General features: G+C 46.1%; 1 protein-coding gene across 1 annotated transcript in view; it reads left to right on the plus strand.

Moving 5' to 3' along the window:
* LOC121506656 (arrestin red cell-like) overlaps positions 1-12,553 on the plus strand; it is a 30,720-nt gene that overhangs the window by 8,302 nt on the left and 9,865 nt on the right. The window contains exons 4-13 of the mRNA XM_041782490.1: positions 45-89; positions 175-371; positions 580-707; positions 1,795-1,930; positions 2,003-2,087; positions 3,044-3,116; positions 3,715-3,852; positions 3,938-4,021; positions 11,243-11,319; positions 11,405-11,459. Of these exons, the coding sequence (XP_041638424.1) occupies positions 45-89; positions 175-371; positions 580-707; positions 1,795-1,930; positions 2,003-2,087; positions 3,044-3,116; positions 3,715-3,852; positions 3,938-4,021; positions 11,243-11,319; positions 11,405-11,459 (1,018 nt within the window). The remainder of the gene's footprint in view (positions 1-44; positions 90-174; positions 372-579; positions 708-1,794; positions 1,931-2,002; positions 2,088-3,043; positions 3,117-3,714; positions 3,853-3,937; positions 4,022-11,242; positions 11,320-11,404; positions 11,460-12,553) is intronic.

Below are 12,553 nucleotides of genomic sequence, written 5' to 3' on the forward strand. Positions count from 1 at the left end.
TCAGGAAAGCTGCTTATTCATCAGAGAGGTGCTGTGTGTTACAGATGGAGTCGTCCTCACAGACCCAGAGTATCTGAGAGATCGAAAAGGTAAAAAACCTCAGAGATGATTGATTAATGTTTGATTTATGATTGATCAGTGACTGATCTAATCCCTCTGGCCCCCCGGCCTCAGTCTTCGTGTCCCTGTCTTGTGTGTTTCGTTACGGCCGGGAGGATCTGGATGTTCTGGGTCTCCAGTTCAGGAAGGATCTGTATGTCCGTACCGTTCAGGTTGTCCCTCCTCTGAAGGAGAACAACAAAACCATGAGCCGTCTGCAGGAGAGGCTGCTGAAGAAGCTGGGAGAGAACGCGCGGGCCTTCTGCTTCAACGTAAGAGTCTGAGAGACAACACAGACGAAGAGAGACAAACACAGGAAACAAAATAGAATTGTAAAAATAAAAACAGATTTTTTTTTCTCCTGAACTGTGAGTCAAACATCCAGTGATCATCGAGACATCACCCTCCTCTCTAGTCTCTTTGACGTCATGTTGGCGTCTAACCAGAACGTCGTTCTATGTCTCCACGTCTTTGTTCCAGATCCCTCAGAACCTTCCATGCTCTGTGACCCTGCAGCCCGGCCCCGAGGATTCTGGAAAGGCATGTGGCGTGGACTACGAGCTGAGGGCGTTCTGCGCCAAAACTGCAGACGAGAAGATCCACCAAAGGTTAGAAACAATGTCACAGCAGGGGTAAACACCCGGGAATACCTGGATGCTAACCTCTGATTATGAGTCTGTTTAAGATCCAAGCATACCTGTACCTGTGTGTTACCATGGCAACTAAAAGAGAGCTCTACTACCTGTTTAAGGGTGTATTTACACCTGTGGCTCGTTTGCTTTGTTCTTATTCAGGGACAAAACCGATACATTTGTTTCACTTGTCACTTGGCTCGTTTGTGTTCACACGGCAAAAGTCTCTTGCGGTCCAACGTTTTAAACAAATGCCATGTGCACTCCAATTCATCTCTCACTGGTCAGAAATCTTACCCGGAAGGCGGGGGAGTTTCCTTATCTTTATTCATTCAGGTTCTTAACCGCTTTCCATGGGAAAAACAACAGCCATGGAGCATCAGCAGCGTGTGTGGCTAGTTTTTTTTATAGTGTTCATCTGGATAATGGACCAGTGTTCGCTAAATCAACAAAACATGCATTTTTTTTCAACAGTCAAGACTGCGTATGGAAAATAATGTGCTGATGCACTTGTTAAAACGAAGACGTGCCGCCTCACGGAGCCACGACTCATTTCGCTCAGATAGATCTAATGCTTTTCTGCCTTCTCTTCTTCTTCTGCTGTTGCTGATTCTTCTTCTCCTTCTTCTTCTATTGTTTTAACTGAACGGTTGGCAACCAGGCACATTACTGCCCCCACGGCTACAGTGTGTACTACAGCTATGAATCAGGTGTGCCGGTTTCTGAGGTCATTGTGTTCTCACTGCAAAGGGACCACTACAGGGCTCGAATGGAAGCGAGCCGAGACCACCCTATTTTGGCGATCTCGGCCCGCTTGTTGTGTCCCGCATCCGAGTGCGATTGCTGTGTTCACATATGTCCAAACGAACCGGACTTTGGGGGGGGGGGTGCTCACTGTTTTGGAACAACTGCCCCAAACGAGCCAGGTGTGAATACACCCTTAAAGTGTTTGGGTTGTTTTCTGGTACTAAAATTGGTGCTGGGAGTCCCTCAGGGCTTCATGCTGGGTCCTCTATAGTTCAGGATCTGGTTCTAAAATGTGGTGCTGGTTTGGTTTTTGCAGGAACTCGGTCCACCTGGTGATCAGGAAGGTCCAGTTTGCTCCGGTGAAGCCGGGTCCTCAGCCGATGGTGGAGACGAGACGTAACTTCCTGATGTCTGACAGGTCTCTGAACCTGGAGGCCTCGCTGGATAAAGAGGTACCAGGAGCAATGAACATGGCCCCGCCCCATGTCTTTAGTAGGCATTAACACGTGTCTGTTCACCTGCAGCTGTATTATCACGACGAGCCAATCAACGTCAACGTCCAGATCACCAACAACTCCTCAAAGATGGTGAAGAGAGTCAAGATCTCCGGTAAGACCACAACCAATAAATTCTTAAGTGATATGTCAGATCTGTTATTGGAGTCAGACTCTGATGGAATCATGACCTAATAATCTGGATTATACTGAAAAACACCTGTCAAATACTGATCACAAGGGCTGTCGGGATTATCATAGAAGCTCCGATTAATCAGGTTAGGACAGAAGATCTGAGACTTATGGCAACAAACTTCATTCAACATACAGTATATGATAGCAAGAACTACAGGCAGTATGAGCCTAACTGCAACCAACTAGTAAAACTATATGATTAGATGAGATTAAAAACAGAAATTCTGAGATTAATTACAGTTAACCAAAGAGGAACTGAGATTAATGACAGTTAACCACAGAAGATCTAAGATTAATTGCAGCGAACCTCAGAAGATCTGTGATTAATGGCAGTTAACCAAAGAAGTTCTGAGATTAATGACAGATAACAACAGAAGGTTTGAGATTAATGGCAGTTTACAACAAGAGTTTTGAGATAAATGGTGATTAACCACATAAATTCTGAGATTAATGGCAGTCAACCATAGAAATTCTGAGATAAACTGTGATTACACAGTTAATCTCCCTGACAGCTCTAATAAACCCTGTAATCTCTGTCTTGTAGATCATCAGTTTGCAGATATCTGCTGATTAATTAAAGATTAATCGTTTTTAGCTCTAATAAACCCTGTAATCTCTGTCTTGTAGTTCGTCAGTTTGCAGATATCTGCTGATTAATTAAAGATTAATCGTTTTTAGCTCTAATAAACCCTGTAATCTCTGTCTTTTAGTTCGTCAGTTTGCAGATATCTGCTGATTAATTAAAGATTAATCGTTTTTAGCTCTAATAAACCCTGTAATCTCTGTCTTGTAGTTCGTCAGTTTGCAGATATCTGCTGATTAATTAAAGATTAATCGTTTTTAGCTCTAATAAACCCTGTAATCTCTGTCTTGTAGTTCGTCAGTTTGCAGATATCTGTCTCTTCTCTACGGCCCAGTATAAATGTACGGTGGCTCAGCTGGAAGCAGAGTGAGTATCAGATCCATTTACTGGTTTAGTGTCTGATTGGAGGAGCTGAATATTAACAAGATGTCTTTAACAAGCTTTAAGCCATCTGTCTTCATACAAACACTTCTGATTTTGTTTCAGGTTTTTCACATACTAATTTAGTTAAATTTGATACATCAGGATGTTTGGGGACTTTTTGGTCAGTGGGGATTATTTTCAGGAGGTTTAAAGGGAAGTGAGGGTGGTTTTAGTGTCATTCTGAAGAAAAAAAGCATCTTTTTTTTCTTAAAAAAGGGGCCTGAAAACAGGAAATGAATCAACGTGTGGAGCTTCTTTAAATGTTGAAATCAGGCCAGTTTGGTCTAGAGAGGAGAGATTTTGGTAAAGTGAGGAGTTTTTGGTGAAATGAGGAGATTAGTTAAAATAGAGCCGGTTTATAAAACTCTGATCCTGTTCTAGGCTCTCTGGTTCTATGGTTAAAATCATGATCAGGATTATTTGAAGCACGACATGACAGGCACTGAACATAAAGACTTTCAAGAATCCATCATTCTAACCCTGTGTCTATCTACTGGTTAGACTAAATTATCACATTTTCCCATGATGCTCTGTTCTCCAGACACCAGGTGTGCCCCAGCTCCACCTCCTGTAAGGTGTACACGCTGACCCCCAGTCTGGGCTCCAACAGAGAGAAGAGGGGTCTGGCCCTGGATGGACAGTTGAAGCATGAAGACACCAACCTGGCCTCCAGCACCGTGTAAACACAGCTGTTTCTGACATGAGGGTTAACTCCTCCCCTTCCTGTCCTACCTATGAACGTTCTCTCTTTCTGTCTGCTGTAGAGTCAAAGAAGGAGCCAGCAAAGAGACCATGGGCATCCTGGTGTCTTACCGAGTCAAAGTCAAACTGGTGGTGTCTCTAGGGGGGTACGTACACAGTGACTACAAATCCAAGATAAGTCTTAAACCTGTAATAAATCTAACAAAAAAGAATATCCGCAGGCTTTTAGGGTGGATTTATGCGGGAAGAATGCCACCACTGTTCACTTTAGATGTGCATTCAGACTGGGTGGGTTGGATGGGGTCCTGTTGGGGGGGTCCTACTGTCGTTGCAAACTTTGCACATTTGGTGCCATTGCTTTTGTTAAAGTTTGACGGCCCTTGGGGGGTGCTAAGAAGGTCCCTGCTGTGTCTGTGGACAAGCTGGACCTCTATCCATGTTTCTAGTTCTCATGAGCATCCCTGCTGGGTAATAAGGTACCAGCTGGCAGATCTGTAGTCCATGAGTCCACACGCTATCAGGGATCAGACCTCAACTCTTCAAAGGGAGGATTTTACTGCCCTGAGCTCAGGCTCTCAGGTTAACCAGAGTTATTTCCATCTGCCACATGTAGTCATTCCAGTCTAACCAGTCCCCCGATAGAGCTTTAGCCTAAATAGTGGATCAGAGTGTCCTTCATCAGCATGTTTCTGGCAACATGAGAGAGAAAAGCTGTGAATGAATGAGGCCCAATTAGCCAATAGCAAAGAGGATAGCGGTGCCTCTTAAACAGCTTTCCTCCCTCATAAACAACCTGATAAACTATCAAAAAAAAAAAAAAACGCTAGAGAGGGGCTGGTAAGACTGGAATGTAAACTGGAGGCCTACATTGGGCTGCAGTAAAAGGCAGAAATGAAATATGTTATACCCTTTAATGACATCATCATGAAAGGCAAAGATGGAATGACTGTTAGTTTTCACAAAATCACCAACAAAGGCAAAATGGAATGTTTCATAAGCTTTCACAAAGTCACCAACAAAGGCAAGGATGGAATGTTGGTAAGCTTTCACAAAATCACCAACAAAGGCAATGATGGAATGTTGGTAAGCTTTCACAAAATCACCAACAAAGGCAAGGATGAAATGTTTTATAAGCTTTCACAAAATCACCAACAAAGGCAAGGATGGAATGTTGGTAAGCTTTCACAAAATCACCAACAAAGGCAAGGATGGAATGTTGGTAAGCTTTCACAAAATCACCAACAAAGGCAAGGATGAAATGTTTTATAAGCTTTCACAAAATCACCAACAAAGGCAAGGATGGAATGTGGGTAAGCTTTCACAAAATCACTGACGAAGGCAAGGCTGAAATGTTCTATAAGCTTTGACAACATCACTAACAAAGGCATGGATGTAATGATTGTAACCTTTTTCAAAATCACCAACAACAGCAAGGATGGAATGTTGGTTAGCTTTGACAACATCGCCAACAAAAGCAGAGATGGAATGTGGGTAAGCTTTCACAAAATCACCAACAAAGGGTGTGGTTGAACCCAGAAGCAGAGGCGGTAGAGCAGTTTTAACAGTTTTATTGTGCACAGGGGAATCCAGAGGTCCAGGGGAATATTAGGCAGTGTAAAGAGAGTGCTGGGGCTGGCGGCTGTGAGCAGGAGTGAGTCACTGGGAGGGAGAAGGAGAGACACGTTAGAAACCAAGTCAAAAGTCAAACACTAGAAAATTCTCAAAATGTTACTCGTGAATCTGCGAGTGAGGCTCGAGTCGGCGCTACCAACTGGCTGCAGGTGTGCATTCTCCACAGCACCGGAAGGGGAGGAGGTGAAGGCCTCAGGAAAAGCAAAGTCAAGTTAGTGTCAGTAACAAAGGCTCCGGAAACCAGAAGTTGCCAAAATAATAGTAGCATTTCAAAGTAAAAACACCACAGCACCCCCCTCTCAATGGATACCTCCTGGCGTCCTGCCAGGCTTGTGAGGGTGCCCAGCATAGAAGTCGTCGATCAAACTGTCATCTAGGATGAGCTTTCTGGAGATCCATGAACGCTCTTCAGGACCGTACCCCTCCCAGTCCACCAGAAACTGAAATCCGCGGCCCCGTGGCCGGACATCCAGGATTTTTGAGACGGTGAAGGCTGGGTGATCATCGATAATACGGGGGGGGTGGAGGGGTGACGGCTGGAGGGCTCAGGTCACTCGAGGCAACAGGTTTCAGCAGGGACACATGGAACGTGGGATGAATCTTCATAGACTCTGGAAGTTTTAGCTGCACAGCTGAGGGGTTGATGACTTTGACGATCTCGAATGGGCCCACGAAGCGAGGAGTCAATTTCTTGGACTCGGTCTCAAGAGGGAGAACCTGAGAGGAGAGCCAGACTTTCTGACCCGGGCGATAGTCGGGGGCAGGGATGCGGTGGGCATCAGCCAGTCTTTTATTGTGCTCTGTCATGCGCGCGAGCGCTGCCCGAGCCGTCCTCCAGACCTCCCTCATGCACCGCAGGTGTTCCTGGACAGACGGGACGGTCACGGACACCTCCTGCTCCGGAAACAGGGGGGGCTGGTAACCGAAGCAGCACATGAAGGGGGACATTCTGGTGGCAGAGCAGGTGAGGGAGTTGTGGGCATACTCAACCCAGGGAAGATGCGAGCTCCACGTGACCAGGTGGTGAGCTGCAACACAACGTAAAGACGCCTCCAGGTTTGATTTGCCTGCTCAAGATACAAACTGGGGTCTGTGGTCCGAGACAAGGTTGCTGGGGATACCATGGATTCTGAAAACGTGTTGAACCAGAAGATGAGCGGTCTGCAGGGCTGGGGGGAGCTTGGGGGGTGGGATGTAATGGACACCCTTGGAGAAGTGGTCAACTATGGTGAGTATAACTGTGTTACCACTAGAGGGGGGCAGACCGGTGACAAAGTCCAGGGCGATGTGAGACCACGGATGGCTAGGGGTGGATAGGGGGCACAGCAGACCAGCTGGAGGTTGATGTGAGGATTTACCTCTGGTACAGACTGAACAAGCAGCCACAAACTCCCGAGTGTCTTTGGCCATGCCTGGCCACTAGAAGCTTTGTTGGAGGAAGTGAAGGGTTCTCTGAAAACCCGGGTGACACGTGAGCTTAGATGTATGGGCCCACTGGAGCACTGGAGAGCAGACTGAGTCAGGAACATAGAGGCGATGGGGAGGCCCTATTCCGGGGTCGGGATGGAGTCTTTGGGCGTCCTTCACCTGCTGCTCAATCTCCCACGTAGCTGCTCCGACAACACAGGGAAGGGGGAAGGATAAGGTCCGGTTCTTCCACCTCTTTAGGTGGAGAGTCAACCCAGGAGAGGGCATCGGGCTTGGTGTTCTGGGAGCCTGGACGGTAGGAGAGGGAGAAGTGGAACCAACTGAGAAAAAAGGCCCACCGGGCCTGGCGAGGATTCAGGCGTCGTGCCATGCGCAGGTAAGTGAGGTTTTTGTGATCAGTCCAAATGATGAAGGGGTGTTGTGTGCCCTCCAACCAGTGCCTCCACTCTTGTAATGCCCACACCATTGCCAGCAACTCTCTATTCCCCACGTCATAATTTCTCTCTGCAGGAGACAAGCGACGGGAGAAAAAGGCACAAGGATGGAGTCTTTGAGTCTTAGGATCCCTCTGGGATAACACTGCCCCTGCTCCAGTCTCCGAAGCGCCGACCTCCACCATGAACTGGAGGGACGAGTCTGGGTGTTTGAGGACCGGGGCTGAGGTAAAGAGAGTCTTGAGCTTGGTGAAGGCCTCTGCTGCCTCTGGAGACCGCCGGTAGGGGAAGCCTGGTAAGGGGAGCTGCCACTCTGCTATAGTCTCTAATAAACCTTCTATAGAAATTGGCAAAGCCAAGGAATCTCTGGAGCTCCTTGCGACTAGAGGGTGTGGGCCAATCAGTGACTGCCTTAATCTTGGCTGGGTCTGGTTGGAGCTGGCCCTGAGCAATGATGAACCCTAGAAAACTGACTGAGGATGAATGAAACTCACACTTCTCTGGCTTAACATAGAGCTTATTCTCTAATAGTCTCTGGAGGACAAGGCGGGCATGCTGCTGGTGCTCCTGGAGAGAGCGGGAAAAGATAAGTATATCGTCTAGATACACAAAAACAAACCGGTTGAGCAAATCTCTCAGAACGTCATTAATGACAGCCTGAAACACTGCAGGGGCATTGGTTAAACCAAAAGGCATGACTTGCTACTCAAAGTGACCCATAGGGGTCTTAAAGGCTGTCTTCCAATCATCTCCCTCCCTGATCCTGATGAGGTGATAAACGTTTCTGAGATCTAACTTGGAGAAAATCTGAGCTGAGCAGAGAGGTTTGAAGGAGGGATCTATCAACGGGAGTGAGTATTTGTTCTTAACTGTTATGTCGTTAAGCCCTCTGAAATCAATACATGGGTGGAGGGTGGAGTCTTTCTTTTTCACAAAAAAGAACCCTGCCCCTAGTGGCGATGAAGAGGGTCGAATGAGGCCTGTAGCTAGTGAATCGTGGATGTAGGTTTCTGTGGCTACCTTCTCAGGTTCGGACAGGTTGTAGAGATGGCTACTGGGTTGGGAGGCGCTGGGGAGCAAATCTATCGCACAGTGGTAAGGGCGGTGAGGAGGAAGGGAAACAGCTAGCTCTTTGCTAAACACAGGAGAGAGATCGTGATACTCAGGGGGAACGTTAGACAAATCCGGAGGAGAAGGAGTGACTGTGGGGCGATTAATGGTGGGATTGGCTGAGCGAAGACAGTGGGAGTGACAATGAATGCTCCAGTTAGTGATGGTAGCGGTTTTCCAATTTATCTGGGGGTTATGAAGCTGAAGCCAGGGGAGACCTAGGACTAGGGGTGCATGAGGAGACGGAATGACAAAAAGCTAAATGTCCTCGTGATGATTACCAGGAATAAGAAGAGTGAAGGGGGCGGTACGGTGGGTGACTTTGGCGATGATTCTGCCATCTAAGGCCGTGACAGTTTTAGGCGCAGGTAAGGGTTCTAGGGGGAGCTGAAGCTGTTGAGCTAAATTATCTTGAATAAAGTCATCGTCAGCTCCAGAATCAATGAGAGCCTGAATGGGGAGAGAATTACGTCCTCATAATACACTGGAGGGAACAGCTATGCGCAGGGGAGGGCTAGAGGAGGAAGAGGTCTGGCTCACCAGTGTGCCCTCGTTCACGAGTGCCTGGTCGTTTAACGTATGGGGACATTTAGCAAGGTAGTGGCCAGCTTGACCACAGTAGATACAAAGACGCAGGTTAAATCTACACTGACGTTCACTAGTTGTTAGACAAGTCCTACCTTACCGCATGGGTTCCTCTGCAGGAGGAGCTAGAGGAACTACAGGAGATCTAGCAGTCACAGGAGGGTTGGACACGGACTGACCTGACGGGGGAGCCAAAGAACGGGACCTGACGCTTCTCTGCTGACCTCTTTCTCTCTGTCTTTCTCTCAGACGATTATCAACACGAATGGCTAAAGAAATAAGGCCCTCTAGGGTATCTGGTTCATCTCTGGAGGCTAGTTCATCTTTTAGGTCATCTGAAAGACCTCGTAGAAACACCCCTTTAAGCTCGGTGTCCCCCCACCCACTCTCCGAAGCCAAATCTATGGAAAACTCAGCTACTGACCTGGAGCCCTGTGAGAGGGAAAACAAACGTTTAGCTGCCTCCTGGCCCTGAAGAGGGTGATCAAATATAAGGCACAGTTCACTAGAAAACTCTGAAAATTAAGCTAACACTGGGGATTCCCTATCCCATGTGGAAGTGGCCCAGCGGGAGGCTTTGCCACGTAACAAATTAATCACAAAGGCTATCTTGGCTCTATCAGGGTAACTCAAAGGTTGTTGATCCCTATCTCACCTGAAAAGAAATCTGGGGTGGGCACATGGGGTTCTCTAAAGGGGTGGTGGGAAGGGGAAGGTGAAGGTTCTGCGCGTGGTGGCTGATTACTCACAGGTGCAGGCTCTGGTGGGGGGTGGTGAGGCTGATTGGAGGAGAGGAGCTGATCTGAGATGCTGGAGACCTGAGTGCTGAGGGTTTGAAGAGATTGCATGATACCTTTGAACATGTTCTCGTGCTGGCCCAGGAATTGTCCTTGGTGGGTTATGGCGGTTTTGATGGGGTCCGGATCTGCTGGGTCCATTTCTGGCCTGAGTTTTGTGTTGTGTGATTGGGTGTGGTTGAACCCAGAAGCAGAGGCGGTAGAGCAGTTTTAACAGTTTTATTGTGCACAGGGGAATCCAGACGTCCAGGGGAATATTAGGCAGTGTAAAGAGAGTGCTGGGGCTGGCGGCTGTGAGCAGGAGTGAGTCACTGGGAGGGAGAAGGAGAGACACGTTAGAAACCAAGTCAAAAGTCAAACACTAGAAAATTCTCAAAATGATACTCGTGAATCTGCGAGTGAGGCTCGAGTCGGCGTTACCACTAGGGAAGGTTGGCAAAACTCGGGCGCTGCTGAGAGCTGCAGCCGGTCTTAAGTAGTCCGCGGAGGATGATTAACTCTCTGCAGGTGTGCGCTCTCCACAGCACCGGGAGGGGAGGAGATGAAGGCCTCAGGAAAAGCAGAGTCAAGTTAGCGCCAGTAACAAAGGCTCTGGAAACTGGCAGTAACCAAAATAATAGTAGCATTTCAAAGTAAAAACACCACATTTTGTAGCTTTCACTAAATCACTAACAAAGGCAAGGATGGAATGTTTGTAAGCTTTGGCGACATCATCAATTTGGGTAATTATGGATTTTTTTAAAAATAAGTCTTGATGACATCATCATTCAAGGTAGGGATGGAGTTAGGGCTGGGCAGTTGATTGAAAATTAGATGAATTTTTTTGTTTTTGCCGGCTGTAAATTCCAAATAGCAGAAGGGTTACGTTCCTTTAACCTGAAATGTGGATTAAATACCACACATGAGTTAAATACGAGAATGGTTTAAAAATGATCACTCCCTTCAACAATTCATAATGAATTTCAAAACAAGTCAAAGTCATCAGAATTACAATTGTTTTTAAATTGCTCAGCCCTAGATGGAATATTGGTGAAGCTGGGGATGTTGTTTCTCTCCATTTCTTACCAGTTAGTCGGCCATACTTGGCCACTTTAGAAGAAGAGGGTGGGACTGTAGAGGAGCAAGGGAAACTGAAGGACAGTGAGCCTCAGGGAGAGAGAGAGTTGATACATCTGTGATCTGAGAGTGAACCTTAAACAAGTCAATTCAAGACGGTGAGACACGAGGGACTGGAGAGATGTCGCTCATGGAGACCTGGTCCTCAGAGCTGGAGATGTTTGATCCACTGATCTCTGTTTATTTATCTGTTAGTTTTGTGTGTTATTTGTTAATTTTTTGTTGATATTTTTGGTTTGTGAATATTTTGTGCTTGTGGTTGCAGAGATGTCTCAGTGGAGCTCCCATTCGTCCTGATGCATCCTAGACCTTCAGACCTGCTGGACTCAAGTCCTCAGTCAGGTACCACAGTCCCAGACCTGGTCCCAGTCCAGAGACCTGTGAGGATTACACTAGTCATGACTCTGATATTTCTATTCTTGTCTAGTCTCTGCAGAAGCTGCTGCACAAGTCACTGCCAACCTCATCGAGTTTGACATGAAGTAAGAAACATAATTTAACCCTTTACTCTCCTGCTGTCCATCACTAACCTGTTATAATTCTCTCAAGTCATTAACCTGTTATAACTCTCTTCAGTCACTGACCAGTTATAATTCTCTCTATTCGCTGACCTGTTATAATTCTCTCTATTCGCTGACCTGTTATAATTCTCTCTAGTCATTAACCTGTTATAACTCTCTTCAGTCACTGACCAGTTATAATTCTCTCTATTCGCTGACCAGTTATAATTCTCTCTATTCTATAACCTGTTATAACTCTTCAGTCACTGACCAGTTATAATTCTCTCTATTCGCTGACCTGTTATAATTCTCTCTAGTCATTAACCTGTTATAACTCTCTTCAGTCACTGACCAGTTATAATTCTCTCTATTCGCTGACCTGTTATAATTCTCTCTAGTCATTAACCTGTTATAACTCTCTTCAGTCACTGACCAGTTATAATTCTCTCTATTCGCTGACCTGTTATAATTCTCTCTATTCGCTGACCTGTTATGATTCTCTCTAGTCACCGACCTGTTATGATTCTCTCTAATCACCGACCTGTTATGATTCTCTCTAGTCACCGACCTGTTATAATTCTCTCTAGTGACTGACCTGTTATAACTCTCTTCAGTCACTGACCAGTTATAATTCTCTCTATTCTCTGACCTGTTATAATTCTCTCTAGTCATTAACCTGTTATAACTCTCTTCAGTCACTGACCAGTTATAATTCTCTCTATTCTCTGACCTGTTATAATTCTCTCTAGTCATTAACCTGTTATAACTCTCTTCAGTCACTGACCAGTTATAATTCTCTCTATTCTCTGACCTGTTATAATTCTCTCTAGTCATTAACCTGTTATAACTCTCTTCAGTCACTGACCAGTTATAATTCTCTCTAGTGACTGACCTGTTATAACTCTCTTCAGTCACTGACCAGTTATAATTCTCTCTATTCGCTGACCTGTTATAACTCTCTCTAGTCATTAACCTGTTATAACTCTCTTCAGTCACTGACCAGTTATAATTCTCTCTATTCTCTGACCTGTTATAATTCTCTCTAGTCATTAACCTGTTATAACTCTCTTCAGTCA

This window comes from Cheilinus undulatus, unplaced genomic scaffold (genome assembly GCF_018320785.1).
Source record: "Cheilinus undulatus unplaced genomic scaffold, ASM1832078v1 Contig4, whole genome shotgun sequence".
NCBI lineage: Eukaryota > Metazoa > Chordata > Actinopteri > Labriformes > Labridae > Cheilinus > Cheilinus undulatus.